Here is a 14492-nt window from a genome sequence, read left to right on the forward strand (position 1 = left end):
GAGTGGATACGAAAGCTTGGTGACAGACGGACAGAGTGTACCGAAAAGCAGGAAGATCCAGGCGAAAAATGATGCATTTGTCCAAAATTCTACCACCCGAGTGCGGATCATTTTTTGAACATCATCGTATTATTGAAGTAGCTTGCAGGTTTACGGTTTCTTTCTGTGTTAAAAAAAAAATCTGGACCCTCAGGAGACGCCTCGCCCTGACGCCGGAGCTGAACAGCCCAGACAGGGGGCGACCCTCAGGAGAACACACACCAACAGGTCTGAACAAGAGCTCATTAAACTCTCTCTCTCTCACACACACACACACACACACACTGCAGGCGCTTTGCAGGTCATGCTGGTTGTTTCTTCTGTGCTGCACGGTTCATGTTCACTTTCCTGCAGTGGGATTTAGTCCTTACTTCATCTCTATCTTAAGAGTGTGATGCGGCGGCGCTTTAGTGCCAGCTTTATCACCTTTACCTCTTTAACTTCTTACACACAACAACCAACACACACTTAAACTAAACTTCACTTTAATTTGATTTTTCTGAGTGAAATGTCTTGTGTGTGTTTGTAGGGAGCAGGAGGAGAAGGTACAGGTGAGCAGGTCTACACGTCATCTTCACATAGTGTGTGTGTGTGTGTGTGTGTGAAACAACTGATACACTGATCTGTGCTGGTCTCTTTTACAGAAGAGTGACGTCACCCGAACACACCTCGAGCACGGTATGTTAATCTGATGGTTTATTTCAAATCTGATTTCTACACTGAAAGATATGATAGATTGGAGCTGCAGCGCCCTCTGGTGGAAAGTGGAACTAATAAATACTCTACTCACTCACTCACTGTCTATATCCTGTATACAGGGTCGCGCGCACACACACACACACACACTCTGATACACACTATGAGCATAAATTTTGGAACACCAATTAACCTAATCTGCACGTCTTTGGACTGTGGGAGGAAACCAGAGTACCCAGGGGGAACCCATCAAGCACGAGGAGAACACGCAAACTTCCTGCACACAGACAGACCCCGAGATGGGATCCGGACCCAGACCGTACCTTACCTTGTGCCCCAAGTCCCCTGGGATGTCCTCCATCCTCACATGACCCTGTTCATGAATGAATGAACTAATAATCAGGGTTTCATAAAACATAATGAAGTTCGCTTACGACTTGGGTGTTTCTGATCATAAGGCCATCTCAATGCAGTTACAATTTAAATCTTGCACAAAACCCAAACGACAAATCTGCTTCAGAAACTGGAAAAGTATCAATCTAGAAGCTATGAAAACTGATTTACAGCATTTTTTAAATGCAGATGTTTCATCACTAAAAGATGCAGTGGACACTTATAACACAACCTTGCGCAGGATTCTGGATCTTCATGCCCCTGTCAAAACCAGAAATGTGACGTTTTCTCGATCAGCCCCCTGGTTCACCAGTGAGCTACGGAAAATGAAAGCAGCTGGACGTGCGTTGGAGCGTCAATATAAGGCTTCAGGTCTCACTGTTAATAAATTAGCTTACCGTGAGCATCAGAAGGCTTACTCGAAATCTCTTAGAGAAGCACGGTCTCAGTTTTATTCTAATGCCATCAAAAGCAGTCCTGGAAATTCAAAGCAGTTGTTTTCTACCATCAATTACCTTCTCAAACCATAAACCCCACTACATATAGAAGCTACTGAAGAACACTGTAATAATTTTATGACCTTTTTTAAAACTAAAATTGACTCTATGCATGCTGTCACTCCTGGCCCTTTTGTTTCACCTGCATTGACAAGTCACAGTTTGAGTTCTGCAGGTCTCTAAACTACTTTCCAGACATTTCCCAGCAAGAGGTTGAAGACATTATCAGGAGGATGAAACCCTCCACCTGTCCTGCGCTCTTGACCCCTTTCCCACAGCCCTGGTGAAATCAAACATTTCTGCCATAAGCCCATTGATTACCATGGTAATCAATCTTTCCCTCCAGGATGGCTACATTCCACATGCTCTAAAAACTTCAATAATTAAACCTATCCTCAAAAAACCCACTCTGGATCCAGATGTTTTGGCAAATTACAGGCCTATTTCTAATATTCCATTTCTCTCCAAAGTGCTGGAAAAGGTTGTTGCTGCTCATCTTCAGGACCATCTTAAAAACAATAATCTGTTTGAAAAATTTAAGTCTGGTTTCGGCTCCGCTCACAGCACAGAAACAGCGCTGGTCGGAGTTATTAATGATCTGCTGATGGCTGCTGATGCCGGCTCACCTTCTCTCCTTGTTCTTCTTGATTTGTCTGCAGCATTTGACACTGTCGACCATGGCATACATAGGTCTTGCTGATACTGCTCTTTCCTGGTTCAAATCATACCTTACAGACAGAACAGAATATGTTTCCATCGGAAGTGCAAAATCTTGGGAACACAAGGTGTCTTGTGGAGTGCCTCAGGGTTCTTTACTCGGACCCCTTCTTTTTATTCCGTACATGCTTCCCCTTGGTGGTGTTATAAATCGTTATGGGCTATCATTTCATTGCTACGCTGACGATACACAACTTTATATAAAAACAGATAAGCATAACTCTATGTTATCAACACCATCCCACAAATTGTTATTGACTGACTGTCTCGAAGAGATAAAGTCACGGATGCAGGAAAACTTTCTTAAACAGCTCTAAAACTGAAGCAATTTTGATTGGCTCCCCCCATCAGATCCGGTCATCCTACATAACAAATATAACTATCTCTCGACATGACATCCCCCTCTCTTCATTGGTCACCAACCTTGGAATGCGGTTCGATCCTCAATTAACTTTTGATAATCATATTAAATATCTCTGCAAGACCTCCTTTTACCATCTCAGGAATATTGCCAGACTCCGTTCCACTCTGACCCAGCCTGATGCAGGGAAGCTAATTCATGCTTTTGTCTCCACTAGATTGGACTATTGTAATGCACTATTTGTTGGGATCCCTAACAGGAATCTTTAGAGACTGCAATAAATTCAGAACTGCACTGCTAGGATCTTAATGAAGGTACGGAAATACGATCATATCACCCCCGTCCTTTACACACTCCACTGGCTCCCCATTCCAGCGAGGACTGAATACAAGGTCTGCCTCCTTACTTATCAGTGCATTTATGGAAAATACTTGATACTTCCTACATACTTGAAGGAGCTGCTCATTCCACAAACCTCAACACGATCTCTCCGCTCTACGAACTGCCTTCTCCCACCCAGGACTAAGCTCTGTACCATGGGGGATCGGGCCTTTTGTTCTGCTGCCCCTCGCCTATGGAATGCCCTCCCCGACCATCTGAGGGCACCTCAGGCTACTGAAAACTTTAAAAAAGAACTTAAAACATTCCTTTTTAGCAGAACATATTGTTGACCTCAGTAGCTGCTCTTCATCTTTTATAATTGTGTTTTTATGATATATGTTTTATGTTAGGTTCGTAGTTTTTTCCATTAGCTTTACTGTTTTGATTTATTTATTTATTTTTATTTTATTTTAGTTTGTTAGCTTTTATCCTCTTGTTATATTATTTTATATTTTTATACTTTTATGAAAATGCTTACTTTGTGGCACTTTGAGATTGTCTTAAATGTGAAGTGCGATACAAATAAAATATATTATTATTATTATTATTATTATAAGTTCAGCTCATTTGAGAGCGAGAGAGAGCGAAAGCGAGAGAGAGAGAGGCTGACATGATGCTTACTTTAAAAATTTTTTAAAAAAGTTTTAAACAATACAATTTCTAATTCAGTAGAAATAAATAAATTCAATCAGATACTATTGCGTTAAAACAAACATCTCAGAACAACAGGAAATCAAACACACTGTTGAAAAAGAAAACCTACAGCATAAAGAATAAAACTGGCTTTATTTATGCATGTCATGCTTTTATTGATTATAATAAATTGTATGGACTTAATAGATAGACAGATAGATAGATAGATAGATAGATAGATAGATAGATAGATAGAGAATGATTGCACAGTCAGACACAGTGTTAACATCTTGCATGTGTGTTTCTGTGCAGTGTGGATCACGGCACCGCATCCTGACAGGAGGAAGTGAGGATGATGAAGGTGCTGAAGATGATAAGGAGAACACCAGAGTGCGAGTCAGTATCATGCTGTAACTGGGTTAATAACGTGATCATATCAAGACATACAGTATAGAGCATTATACAGTAATTATAGCTAAAATGCTGTAAGGTGGGCGGGGCCTAATGTGTCAATAAATAAAAATCTGCCTGTAATAGTTTAAAACTTTAAAAAAAAACATCTACGACATGGAAAATGTGGAAACCTGGCAAATGTGTGTGTGTGTGTGTGTGGGGGGGGGTGTTCGGGGGATAATTCACAATACAATTATATGTACAGTACATTGGAGTGAAATAGATTTTTTATTTATTTATTATTATTATTATTATCATTATTATTGTATTAAATCACATCCTGAACTGTTTTCTTCCCCCTATACAGCGGCGTAATGTAACGTGTAATGTATTCTGTGTGTTCTGTGGTACAGAAGCGACTGAGAGTGCGACTCTTCAGCTCATCCAGTCCTGATGATCAGCTACACGCTGTGAGGGGAAGTAAGAGACAATCCAACTCTTCACCAGCAGAGGGCGAAGCAGAGACACCTGATTCAGAGGTACACCTGTCCCAGTGTTCTGTTCACACACGACTACAAACAGGCAGTTTGCAGGGTGTATTCGCTGGTTAACACCGTTAAACCTGAGATACATCTCTCTCTCTCTCTCTCTCTCTCACACACACACACACACTGCAGTTGCTGATGCTGTTCCAGAGACTGAGATCCAGAAGAACTCCAGCACACACACTCGTCCCTGACAGCACCATCGCCGATCACTGCCTCATCGGAGACTTCACCAAAGTACAATACCACACACACACACACACACACACACACTACTGAGACCTGTGACATGTGAAGTAATAGCTCGTGTGTTTTAATATGAAGCTGTAGGGTTTAATGTGTGTTTAGCGAGTTGAACATCTGAGCTGTTTTTCTTCTTTTTCTTCCACAGCATCATGTGCTTCCTGTGGAGCAGGTGACCCATCAGGATCTTCACTGTGTTTCAGCGCAGACTGTGAGTATTCCAGGCTTCATAACAACAAATGCTCAGGTGTTGTGCTTTTAAAGTGTGTATTTAAAATGTTTTTATCACAAGCTGTATGACGTTTTAATTTTTTTATTAATGCATCTGATGAAAAAAGTCCTAGAATAGTATTTGGAATTATATTTCTCTTTTATTTTAACTATGTTTTTTAAACATGAGCAGGTAAATTTTTATTATTTTAGGATGGAAAAACAAATAACAGAATTATACAATAACAGGTTGTAAAAACAAAGCCACGCCTTCTATACTTTGACTAACTGCACCTTCACGGAAACTGACACACACACATAGGCCACGCCTCCGTCACTGAGACTGACACACACATAGGCCACGCCTCCGTCACTGAGACTGACACACACATAGGCCACGCCTCCGTCACTGAGACTGACACACACATAGGCCACGCCTCCGTCACTGAGACTGACACACACACATAGGCCACGCCTCCTTCACTGAGACTGACACACACATAGGCCACGCCTCCCTCACTGAGACTGACACACACACATAGGCCACGCCTCCTTTAATGAAACACAAATAGGCCACACCTCCTTCACTGAGACTGACACACACATAGGCCACGCCTCCTTCACTAAGACTGACACACACACTCAGGCCACGCCTCCTTCAATGAGACACAAATAGGCCGCACCTCTTTCACTGAGACTAACACACACACATAGGCCACGCCTCCTTCAATGAGACACAAATAGGCCACGCCTCCTTCACTGAGACTGACACACACACACATAGGCCACGCCTCCTTTAATGAAACACAAATAGGCCACACCTCCTTCACTGAGACTGACACACACACACATAGGCCACGCCTCCTTTAATGAAACACAAATAGGCCACACCTCCTTCACTGAGACTGACACACACATAGGCCACGCCTCCTTCACTAAGACTGACACACATACACTCAGGCCACGCCTCCTTCAATAAGACACAAATAGGCCACACCTCTTTCACTGAGACTAACACACACACATAGGCCATGCCTCCTTCAATGAGACACAAATAGGCCACACCTCCTTCACTGAGACTGATACACACACACACACTCACCACAAACACACACATAGGCCACACCTCCTTCAATGAGACACAAATAGGCCAAACCTTCTTTACTGAGACTGGCACATACAGGCCACGCCTCCTTCACTAAGACTGACACACACACAGGCCACACCTCCTTCACCGATCCTAACACACACTTGCTTCCTGTATTAATGTGTCCTTCCTGTGTTGTCCTGCAGGTGGCGTCTCTGATCAGAGGTCAGTTCAGCGCTGTAGTGGAAGACTTCCTGGTGGTCGACTGTCGTTATCCGTACGAGTACCGAGGAGGCCACATCAGGGTCCGGCGTGTTTTTCACTCTGAGTGTTTCTACATTCTGTAAAGCGGATGGTCACTGACCCGGGATCTGCCTTTCCCCTCAGGGAGCCGTGAACCTGTACACCGAGACCCAGATCCTCCAGGCCTTCCTCCAGGGCTCGTCCACCCCGCAGACATCTCCAGTTCCCCGTGGTGCCCCAGGAGGGGCGTCTGCGCTGGGTGCACGGGGCGCCGGGGGGGCGACACCCGAGTCAGGACTCAGTGAGGGAGCGTCATCGCCCAGAAAACTCATAGTGTTTCACTGCGAATTTTCATCAGAAAGAGGACCACGACTGTGAGAGAAAACACACACACACACACACACACACACCAATGATAAGGCAGTGTCTCAAAAACCGTACTGCACCTCAGTGAGCACCAACTGACCAAACACATGGACGTCTATTTTGGGGCTTATCGGACATTTTTCATTTTTAATCCCAATAATTTTTATTTATTTAATAATTTTATTCTAAAATAGTAAATTTAATATTTTTTAATATTCAGGAAAGACATGTTTAATGTTTAATATCAGATACTGTATGTCAGATCTAACTGAGATCTTCTGTGTGTGTGTGTGTGTGTGTGTGTGTGTTGTAGCTGTCAGTATCTGAGGGAACTGGACCGTGCACTGAACGCTCAGACGTACCCTTACCTCCTCTACCCTGAGCTCTACCTACTGCAGGGGGGGTACAAGCACTTTTACTTCTGCTGTCCGGTAACACACACACACACACACTACATCATTACACGTCCCAAAAAGTCAAGGGTGAGTCAAAAATTATCCGCATGCCAAATCCATAATTTTTCAACATAATATCCCTGTGATTCAGCACACTCTGCCCATCAGTCACCAAACGTTCATATTCCATCATTAAAAATGTTTAAAAGCAAAGTTTTACCATAACACAAGTGCGGATCATATTTGATTCACCCTCGTAATTATTTTTTTCCTCTGATTCAACCTCCCTCTCTTCATGTCTCAGAACTGACTCCTGTGTGTGTGTGTGCCTCTCTCTCTCTCTCTCTCTCTCTCAGGAGCTGTGTGAGCCGTGTGGTTACATCCCCATGCATCACAAGGACTTCAGAGATCAGCTACATCGTTTCAGCAGGAAGAGGCGCCAGAGTCGTCGCAGACGTCTAGTCAGAACTCAGCAGAGGATGTCACGCTCTTAACACTGCTTCACAAAGAACCGGAGACAGAGCCCCAGAGCTGGAAGAATGATGGAAATGACTGACAGTTAGGGCGGGACAATATGATGATGATGAAATACAGTATAAATATCATGATCTATACAGTAAAACACTAGTCTTAGATATTACAGTTATAGTTTGTGTGTTTATGATGGACAAATTACACTCACACTCACAAAGCGAACAATTAGATGACTGGATGTTAGTTTTTTGTGTTACGGAATGCAGTATGTTTTTCACCAGCTCAAAGGAAAGTATTATGGAAATAATATTTATAAACAGATTTTTTTTGGTCTTTTTTTAAATTTTCTTCTTATTATTAATATTATCCTCACCATGGATCTTCCCTTATGGATTTAATCAGTCCTACATTCATTTTATTAAAGCTCTTTGAATTTTGGATTGGAATGATCTTTTGCAATATACTGTACACACTATAGGTGGTGTAGTGGTGATCACTGTGGCCTTGCACCTTCACCGTCAGGGTTCTTTTGTTTCCAAATTGCCCATAGTGTGTGAACGAGTGTGTGTGTTGTATGTGTGTGCCCTACTAGAACCTGGATTAACACCCCATCCAGGGTGTACCCTGCCTTGCCTGCTGCTTTAGTGTTTTTAGATCTTTTTTGCCAGATCCCATCAGTCCTGTGTCATGCCAACAGTAAAGCATCCTGAGACCATTCATGTGTGCTGTCGCTTCTCAGCCAGGGGAGTGGGGCTTACTCCCAATTTTGACTAAGAACACGGCCATGGATAAAGAATGGTACAAAAACATCCTCCGAGAGCAACTTCTCCCAACCATCCAAGAACAGTTTGGTGACGAACGGAATGCCTTTTCCAGCATGATGGAACCATAAGGCAAAAGTGGGAAGACTTAGTGGCTCGGGGAACAAAACCTGGACATTTTGGGTCCATGGCCAGCAAACTCCCCAGACCTTAATCCAATTGAGAACTTGTGGTCGATCCTCAAGTGGCGGGTGGACAAACAAAAACCAACAAATTCTGACAAACTCCAAGCATTGATTATGCCAGAATGGGCTGCGCTATCAGTCAGGATGTGGATTGACAGCATGACAGGGTGAACTGCAGAGAACTTGAAAAAGAGGGTCAACGTTGCAAATATTAACTTTTTGTATAAACTTCATGTGATTGACAATAAAAGCCTTTGATGCTTATTAAACGCTTGATCACACTTCAGTATACCAGAGTAACATCTGATTTATTGATCTAAAAACACTGACTTTGTAAAAATTCATATTTTCAAAACTTATATGAGCTGTATGTAGTGTTTACAGCGCCCTCTGCTGTGTGACAGGCGAACTGCTGCTGCAACAAACTCACCAACACCTCGTATAAGGCTCCTAAATGACACTTTACTGTAAAAGGAGAGTTAGGTTATTTAATATCAATGATCCTATGCATTTAAAATATGTAATTGAATATAAATTTCCCTTTTAATGGCTGTAAATCAACTTCGAGAAATACGGAACTTGGTTTAACAGACATTTGGGGCCGACATCTGGTCACGTGGGATGAGGAGTTGCTATGGTAACTACTGGCCAATCAGAGCGCACGGGCCTCATTCTGATTGGCGGAAGAAAAGAGAAGAATCAGGAAGCGTTTCTCAGCGTCTTCACTTCCCCGCTGTGTCCGAGCTCAGAGATCTTCTTGTAAAGCTCCACATAGCGGAACTGTGCACCATGACCGCCTACAAGCTGGTTCTGATCCGGCACGGAGAGAGCTGCTGGAACCAGGAGAACCGCTTCTGCGGCTGGTTCGACGCCGACCTGAGTGACACTGGCATCCAGGAGGCGCGGAGAGGCGGCCAGGCGCTGAGAGGTGAGCAGCGGCAGCGGCAGCAAACCCTGGGTCAAAACCTGTTTCCCTCAAGCGAATGTGTTCCCTCTTGCGTAGGGATGTAGCTCGGTTTGGGCCGTACGTAGTGCGTCAGGGGCGTGTCCCAGCGTACGTTATTTACGCACGGAGCCAGATCGTTGCTAGGATACTGCGGCTTTTTTTTTGCGCGTGCATGCGCTCTGTAATAAATCAAAAACTATCAATAAATAAACACCGAGAATTTATAATTTTTCTTTATTACGTATAAAAGACACGCCCCTCATTATCATATTCTCTAATAAATACAGAAATTTTTCAGTAAAAACAAACAAAAACAAAGAAAACAACATGGATAACCATATTAAGAGCAACATAATGACACAAATATGTATAAATAAACAGAATTTATTATAAGAATATGATTTATACATTTATATTTATATGACTTAAAATTATGTAATATTTTTTTAAATAAAAAAAACAGAAACAAATTGAAAATATATACATAGTTTAATAAGTGGATGCATAAATGTACATAACAGAATAAAATTAGTCTAAATATTTACAATAAATTATATACAGTATCTGTTTTTATATTTTTATTAACTTAAAAAAACTATAATTTAAAGACACAAATATATTTACATTTAGTCATTTGGCAGACGCTCTTATCCAGAGCGACTTACATTTTTATCTCATTACACATCTGAGCAGTTGAGGGTTAAGGGCCTTGCTCAAGGGCCCAACAGTGGCAACTTGGTGGTTGTGGGGTTTGAACCTGGGATCTTCCGAACCGTAGTCCAATGCCCTAACCACTGAGCTACCCCTGACCCCAAATATATGTACTTATACTATGTATAAACTTAGAAATGTATATTTAAATGTAATAAATAAATAAACAAATGAATGCACGCATACAAAAAATAAATAAGTACCTAAAATCATAGTAAAAAATAGAGTAAAAATTAAGCCAAAAAAGTACATAACATATTTAATATCTAAAATTCTTTTACAAAATAATAGTATACATTTTTTATACAGTTCATTGACTTATAATTAGTCAATATATTTTATTTTGAAAGATTTGCATTTTGTTAAGAAATAGGATTATAGTTTTGTGATTTGGTAATAGAGATAGGGCGGAAAAAAAATCAGTTCGGTTATAAATCATGATTTATGTAGCGCTGCATGGACTCTAAAATGAATTTTTTATTTGGATATGTTTGCGTTGGAGGTGAAAAAAAAGGTTGCAGTTCCTCTGTAATCCTACATGTGGTGCTTTTCACTTTTTTTAGCTTTTCACACATGGGCAGGCGGCATGGTGCTCTGCGTGATGGGGAGAATTATTTCATTTGTTTGGAGTTATAAAAAAAAATCTGGGAAAAAAAATGAATATTCAATTTTTCGCGATACAAATTAAATCAGCATAGGTATCATCACAATGTTGTATCCTTTGCTCTGTGGTGTGGTTCCTGTGTCTTTGCCCCATAGTTTGTAGTACAGAGCTAAAGAAACCCAGAACAGACTTGATGGCTAAATATCTCTTTGCCTGAATTCATGTTCTTTTTTCTTCCCTGTTGCACCCCTACAGAAGCAGGTTATGAGTTCGATGTGTGCTACACGTCTGTGCTGAAGCGGGCCATCAGGACCCTGTGGCTGGTGCTGGACGGCATCGATCAGATGTGGCTTCCCGTGCATCGCACCTGGCGTCTAAACGAGCGGCATTACGGCGGCCTGACGGGGTTAAACAAGGCCGAGACGGCGGCCAAGCACGGGGAGGAGCAGGTGAAGATCTGGAGGCGCTCGTACGACATCCCACCGCCTCCCATGGAGCCTGAGCACGACTTCTACTCCAGCATCAGCAAGGTGATACCCAATAACACTCATTGTACAACATCCTAAAAACCCTACCCTAAATGAGAGTGTATTAACTCACATTAAGCCACGCCCCTTCCTGTCTAGCCATTTTTTTTCAGTTCAGAAACACCACTTTTTATACATAATTTTTTGATTAAACAATCTTTTTATGTTTTTTTTTTCTCATGGCTTTTTTCATGAAACTTTTGTCACCTGTCAATCAAGAATGTTATTGCATTGATCATATATTTAACACAAGGTAGTAAACATCAGTACTTCCAGTATATCGTCATCATGACCTCATCAAGTCACAGCCTTATACTTTAATAACGCTTTCCCTGAAACCCGTCCCGAGTCTGGGATTTTACAGCACTGTCCATCGCTTTCCCGCAGGACCGTCGCTATGCCGACCTGACGGCAGACCAGCTGCCATCGTGCGAGAGCCTGAAGGACACGATCGCTCGCGCTCTGCCCTACTGGAACGACGAGATCGTCCCACAGATCAAAGAGGGCAAGAGGGTGCTCATCGCCGCCCACGGCAACAGTCTCCGGGGCATCGTCAAGCACCTGGAGGGTGAGGAGTTCTCCCAAATCTCAGCCTGCGAGTCTAGAATCAGCCTAAACTCAGTCCTCTAGAGCAGGATGTACACCGCTAAGGTGAAGTGGAGAGGAGGAACGGAGCTTAGGAAGAAAAATTATATTTTAATTTGTTTTAAGTTGTTTGGATAGTTTGCCATTCCGTTAGATGGGGAGTTAAGACGGTTAGATCTGATTAGATAGTAATTTATCATATGATATGGGGAGTTTAACTGGTCGGATGTGGAGTTTAATGAATGGATTAATGAAGTAGTTAGATTGAAAGTAGTAGTTATCTGGGTAGACATGGTTAGATGGATGTGTAGTTGGACAGTTACAGTAGAAGTGCAGTTAGTTAGATGTTAGTTAGATAGAGAAAGTTAAACAGTGAGTAGTTAGATAGTCAGCTGGTAAATAGTTATGTGGGTAGTTTAGTTCTGCGCAGTTAATCACATCAAAATGTAAATTTATTACGGGTGATATATTATTTATATTATTATTTTTAAAAAAAATCCTTGTTTATTTTTTTAAATACATTTGGGGTGATTAATAAATATTGGCACACGTCCTCTAAGTTAGATCATTTAGACATTATTTGGTTGTGGCCAGGATAAGATAGTACATGTAATATTTAAATAGCACAGTTTAAATCATGATATACAGTATATTAAAATAATTGCAATGTGATTACTTTTTTAATCAAGGGGTAGTTGGATAATTATGAAAATCGGTAGTTTGATGGGTAGTTATCTAAACCTAGTTAGCTATCTAGTAGTTAGAATAGAGAGTTGGTTAGTTAGATTTATATCTCATTTCATAATTAATATTTGCTCTGGAGTTGTTCTGGCTCAATGGTTCTTCCTGTAATTCTTCAGTGTTTCTCCAGAGTTAGAGTTTCACACACTGCTCTGTTTTACACAACGCCCCCTACTGTTCACTCTGGCATTTACACCATTTTTATCATGTTGATCCATGATCACATGACTAAGGTCTATGACATCTGACTCATCTGTATTATTATTGTGTGTGTGTTCAGGTATGTCAGAGGAGGCCATCATGGAGCTGAACCTGCCCACAGGAATCCCCATCCTGTATGAGCTGGACAAAAACCTGAAACCTGTTAAGCCCATGCAGTTCCTGGGGGACGAGGAGACGGTGCGCAAGGCCATGGAGGCTGTGGCTGCTCAGGGCAAAGCCAAGAAATAGAGAGAGAGAGAGAGAGAGGAAGACGTGTGGGAGGAGACGGCGGGAGACGGAGGTTTATCAAACATGTGTTTAGTCTTACGGTCCCTAAAGAACATTATCAGGGGTTCACACAAAGCTGAACTTATTGGACATCATTCGGTCGGAATTTGGAGCAAATTTGAGAAAATATTCCTCAGCAGTATTAAGCGGTTGAACCCCAGAGTGACCTGAGACATCCTTGTGCATTTAAAGTGCTGCATTTTCCGTGTGCTTCAATAGAACAGGCTCGGCTTTGCTCGGCGTTGGAAGCTCTACGGCAACGGTATCCAAGCAACAGCACTTAAAGGACAACGGGGCAGCGGATAAATCCACCGTGTGTGTGTGTGCGCGTGTGTGTGTGTGTCTTTTGTAGAAAAGAAGCCGAATGCGCTGTGTTCCAAATTGCACCGTGACTCACACTGAGCATCGCACGCCCACCCACAGCATAGCACTTAAAATACACACACACACAAAATCAGAACATCATTTAATAGATTATACCCTGGAGTTAAGCATGAGGACCAGGAATCACAACTTTTAGAGTTTTAAGGTGCGCTTTTGTCTCAACAGCTAAGCTTGTGTGTGTGTTACATGGTGTGTAAATCTGATTGTATTGTATCTGATTGTATGTCGTCATCCGGAAATGCTCTATATTAATCCAGGTATATGAATGTGACTCCGTAAGCGTAGGTGTTCTGTTACGATGCCTTGATTTACTTCTGCTTGACTGAATGTCTAATTTGAACCTACACTGGAGTTTCTGTGTCTCACTTAATAAATGCAGATTGAAAAGAAAGATGGTGGAAATGTGGTGTTTATTCAATGGAATGACAGAATTACAATTCTGACTAACATATGTATACACGTTCGTCCCCCCCTTTTTGTCAAACTGTAACACACTGCGTGTCCTAACTGAGACTAGCATTAACCTTTTCCTCAATTTGAGCGACAGTAGCTCTTCTATTGGATTGGACTACACTGGCCAGTCTTCGATCCCCATGTACACACACACATGCTCATTCACACACTACAGGCAATTTGGGGACGCCAATTAGCCTAATCTGGGAGAAAACAAGAGGACCTGAAAGAAACCCACCAGGCATGGGGAGAATATGTGAATTCATACATGCACACGGACCCTAAGGCGGGGGAATCGAACCCTCGGCCCTGGAGTGCTAACCCACTATGCCACTGTGCCGCCCCATCGCTATTATTCTGTTTCCATTTCTCTATTATTTCTGTGTCCATTCAAATAATTATTCATTTATCTATTGTTTCTGGTAGTTGGGTA

At 42.0% G+C, this 14492-nt stretch overlaps 2 protein-coding genes across 2 annotated transcripts; both read left to right on the plus strand.

The window, feature by feature from the left end:
* The first annotated feature begins 433 nt into the window (after positions 1 to 433).
* On the plus strand, positions 434 to 7955 carry cdc25d (cell division cycle 25 homolog d). Its single transcript, XM_053477642.1, has 11 exons — positions 434 to 449; positions 569 to 590; positions 684 to 717; positions 4030 to 4113; positions 4524 to 4649; positions 4788 to 4892; positions 5047 to 5109; positions 6402 to 6500; positions 6583 to 6812; positions 7118 to 7235; positions 7556 to 7955. The coding sequence occupies exons 1-11, from the start codon at positions 434 to 436 to the stop codon at positions 7691 to 7693; spliced, it is 1035 nt and encodes a 344-aa protein (XP_053333617.1). The 3' UTR covers positions 7694 to 7955.
* A 1362-nt stretch (positions 7956 to 9317) lies between these two features.
* pgam1b (phosphoglycerate mutase 1b) lies at positions 9318 to 13986 on the plus strand. The gene is made up of 4 exons (XM_053476427.1): positions 9318 to 9547; positions 11136 to 11410; positions 11795 to 11975; positions 13014 to 13986. Exons 1-4 carry the CDS (start codon positions 9409 to 9411, stop codon positions 13181 to 13183), a joined length of 765 nt encoding a protein of 254 aa, XP_053332402.1. The 5' UTR covers positions 9318 to 9408; the 3' UTR covers positions 13184 to 13986.
* Positions 13987 to 14492: the final 506 nt, after the last annotated feature.

Source organism: Clarias gariepinus, chromosome 18, assembly GCF_024256425.1.
Source record: "Clarias gariepinus isolate MV-2021 ecotype Netherlands chromosome 18, CGAR_prim_01v2, whole genome shotgun sequence".
Lineage (NCBI taxonomy): Eukaryota > Metazoa > Chordata > Actinopteri > Siluriformes > Clariidae > Clarias > Clarias gariepinus.

Coding starts and splice junctions, on each gene's coding strand:
- cdc25d (XM_053477642.1), top strand. Junction 718..4,029: donor CCGAACACACCTCGAGCACG/GTATGTTAATCT, acceptor GTTTCTGTGCAG/TGTGGATCACGGCACCGCAT. Junction 4,650..4,787: donor CAGAGACACCTGATTCAGAG/GTACACCTGTCC, acceptor CACACACTGCAG/TTGCTGATGCTGTTCCAGAG.
- pgam1b (XM_053476427.1), top strand. CDS start 9,409: ATGACCGCCTACAAGCTGGTTCTGATCCGGCACGGAGAGAGCTGCTGG. Junction 9,548..11,135: donor AGGCGGCCAGGCGCTGAGAG/GTGAGCAGCGGC, acceptor GCACCCCTACAG/AAGCAGGTTATGAGTTCGAT. Junction 11,976..13,013: donor CATCGTCAAGCACCTGGAGG/GTGAGGAGTTCT, acceptor GTGTGTGTTCAG/GTATGTCAGAGGAGGCCATC.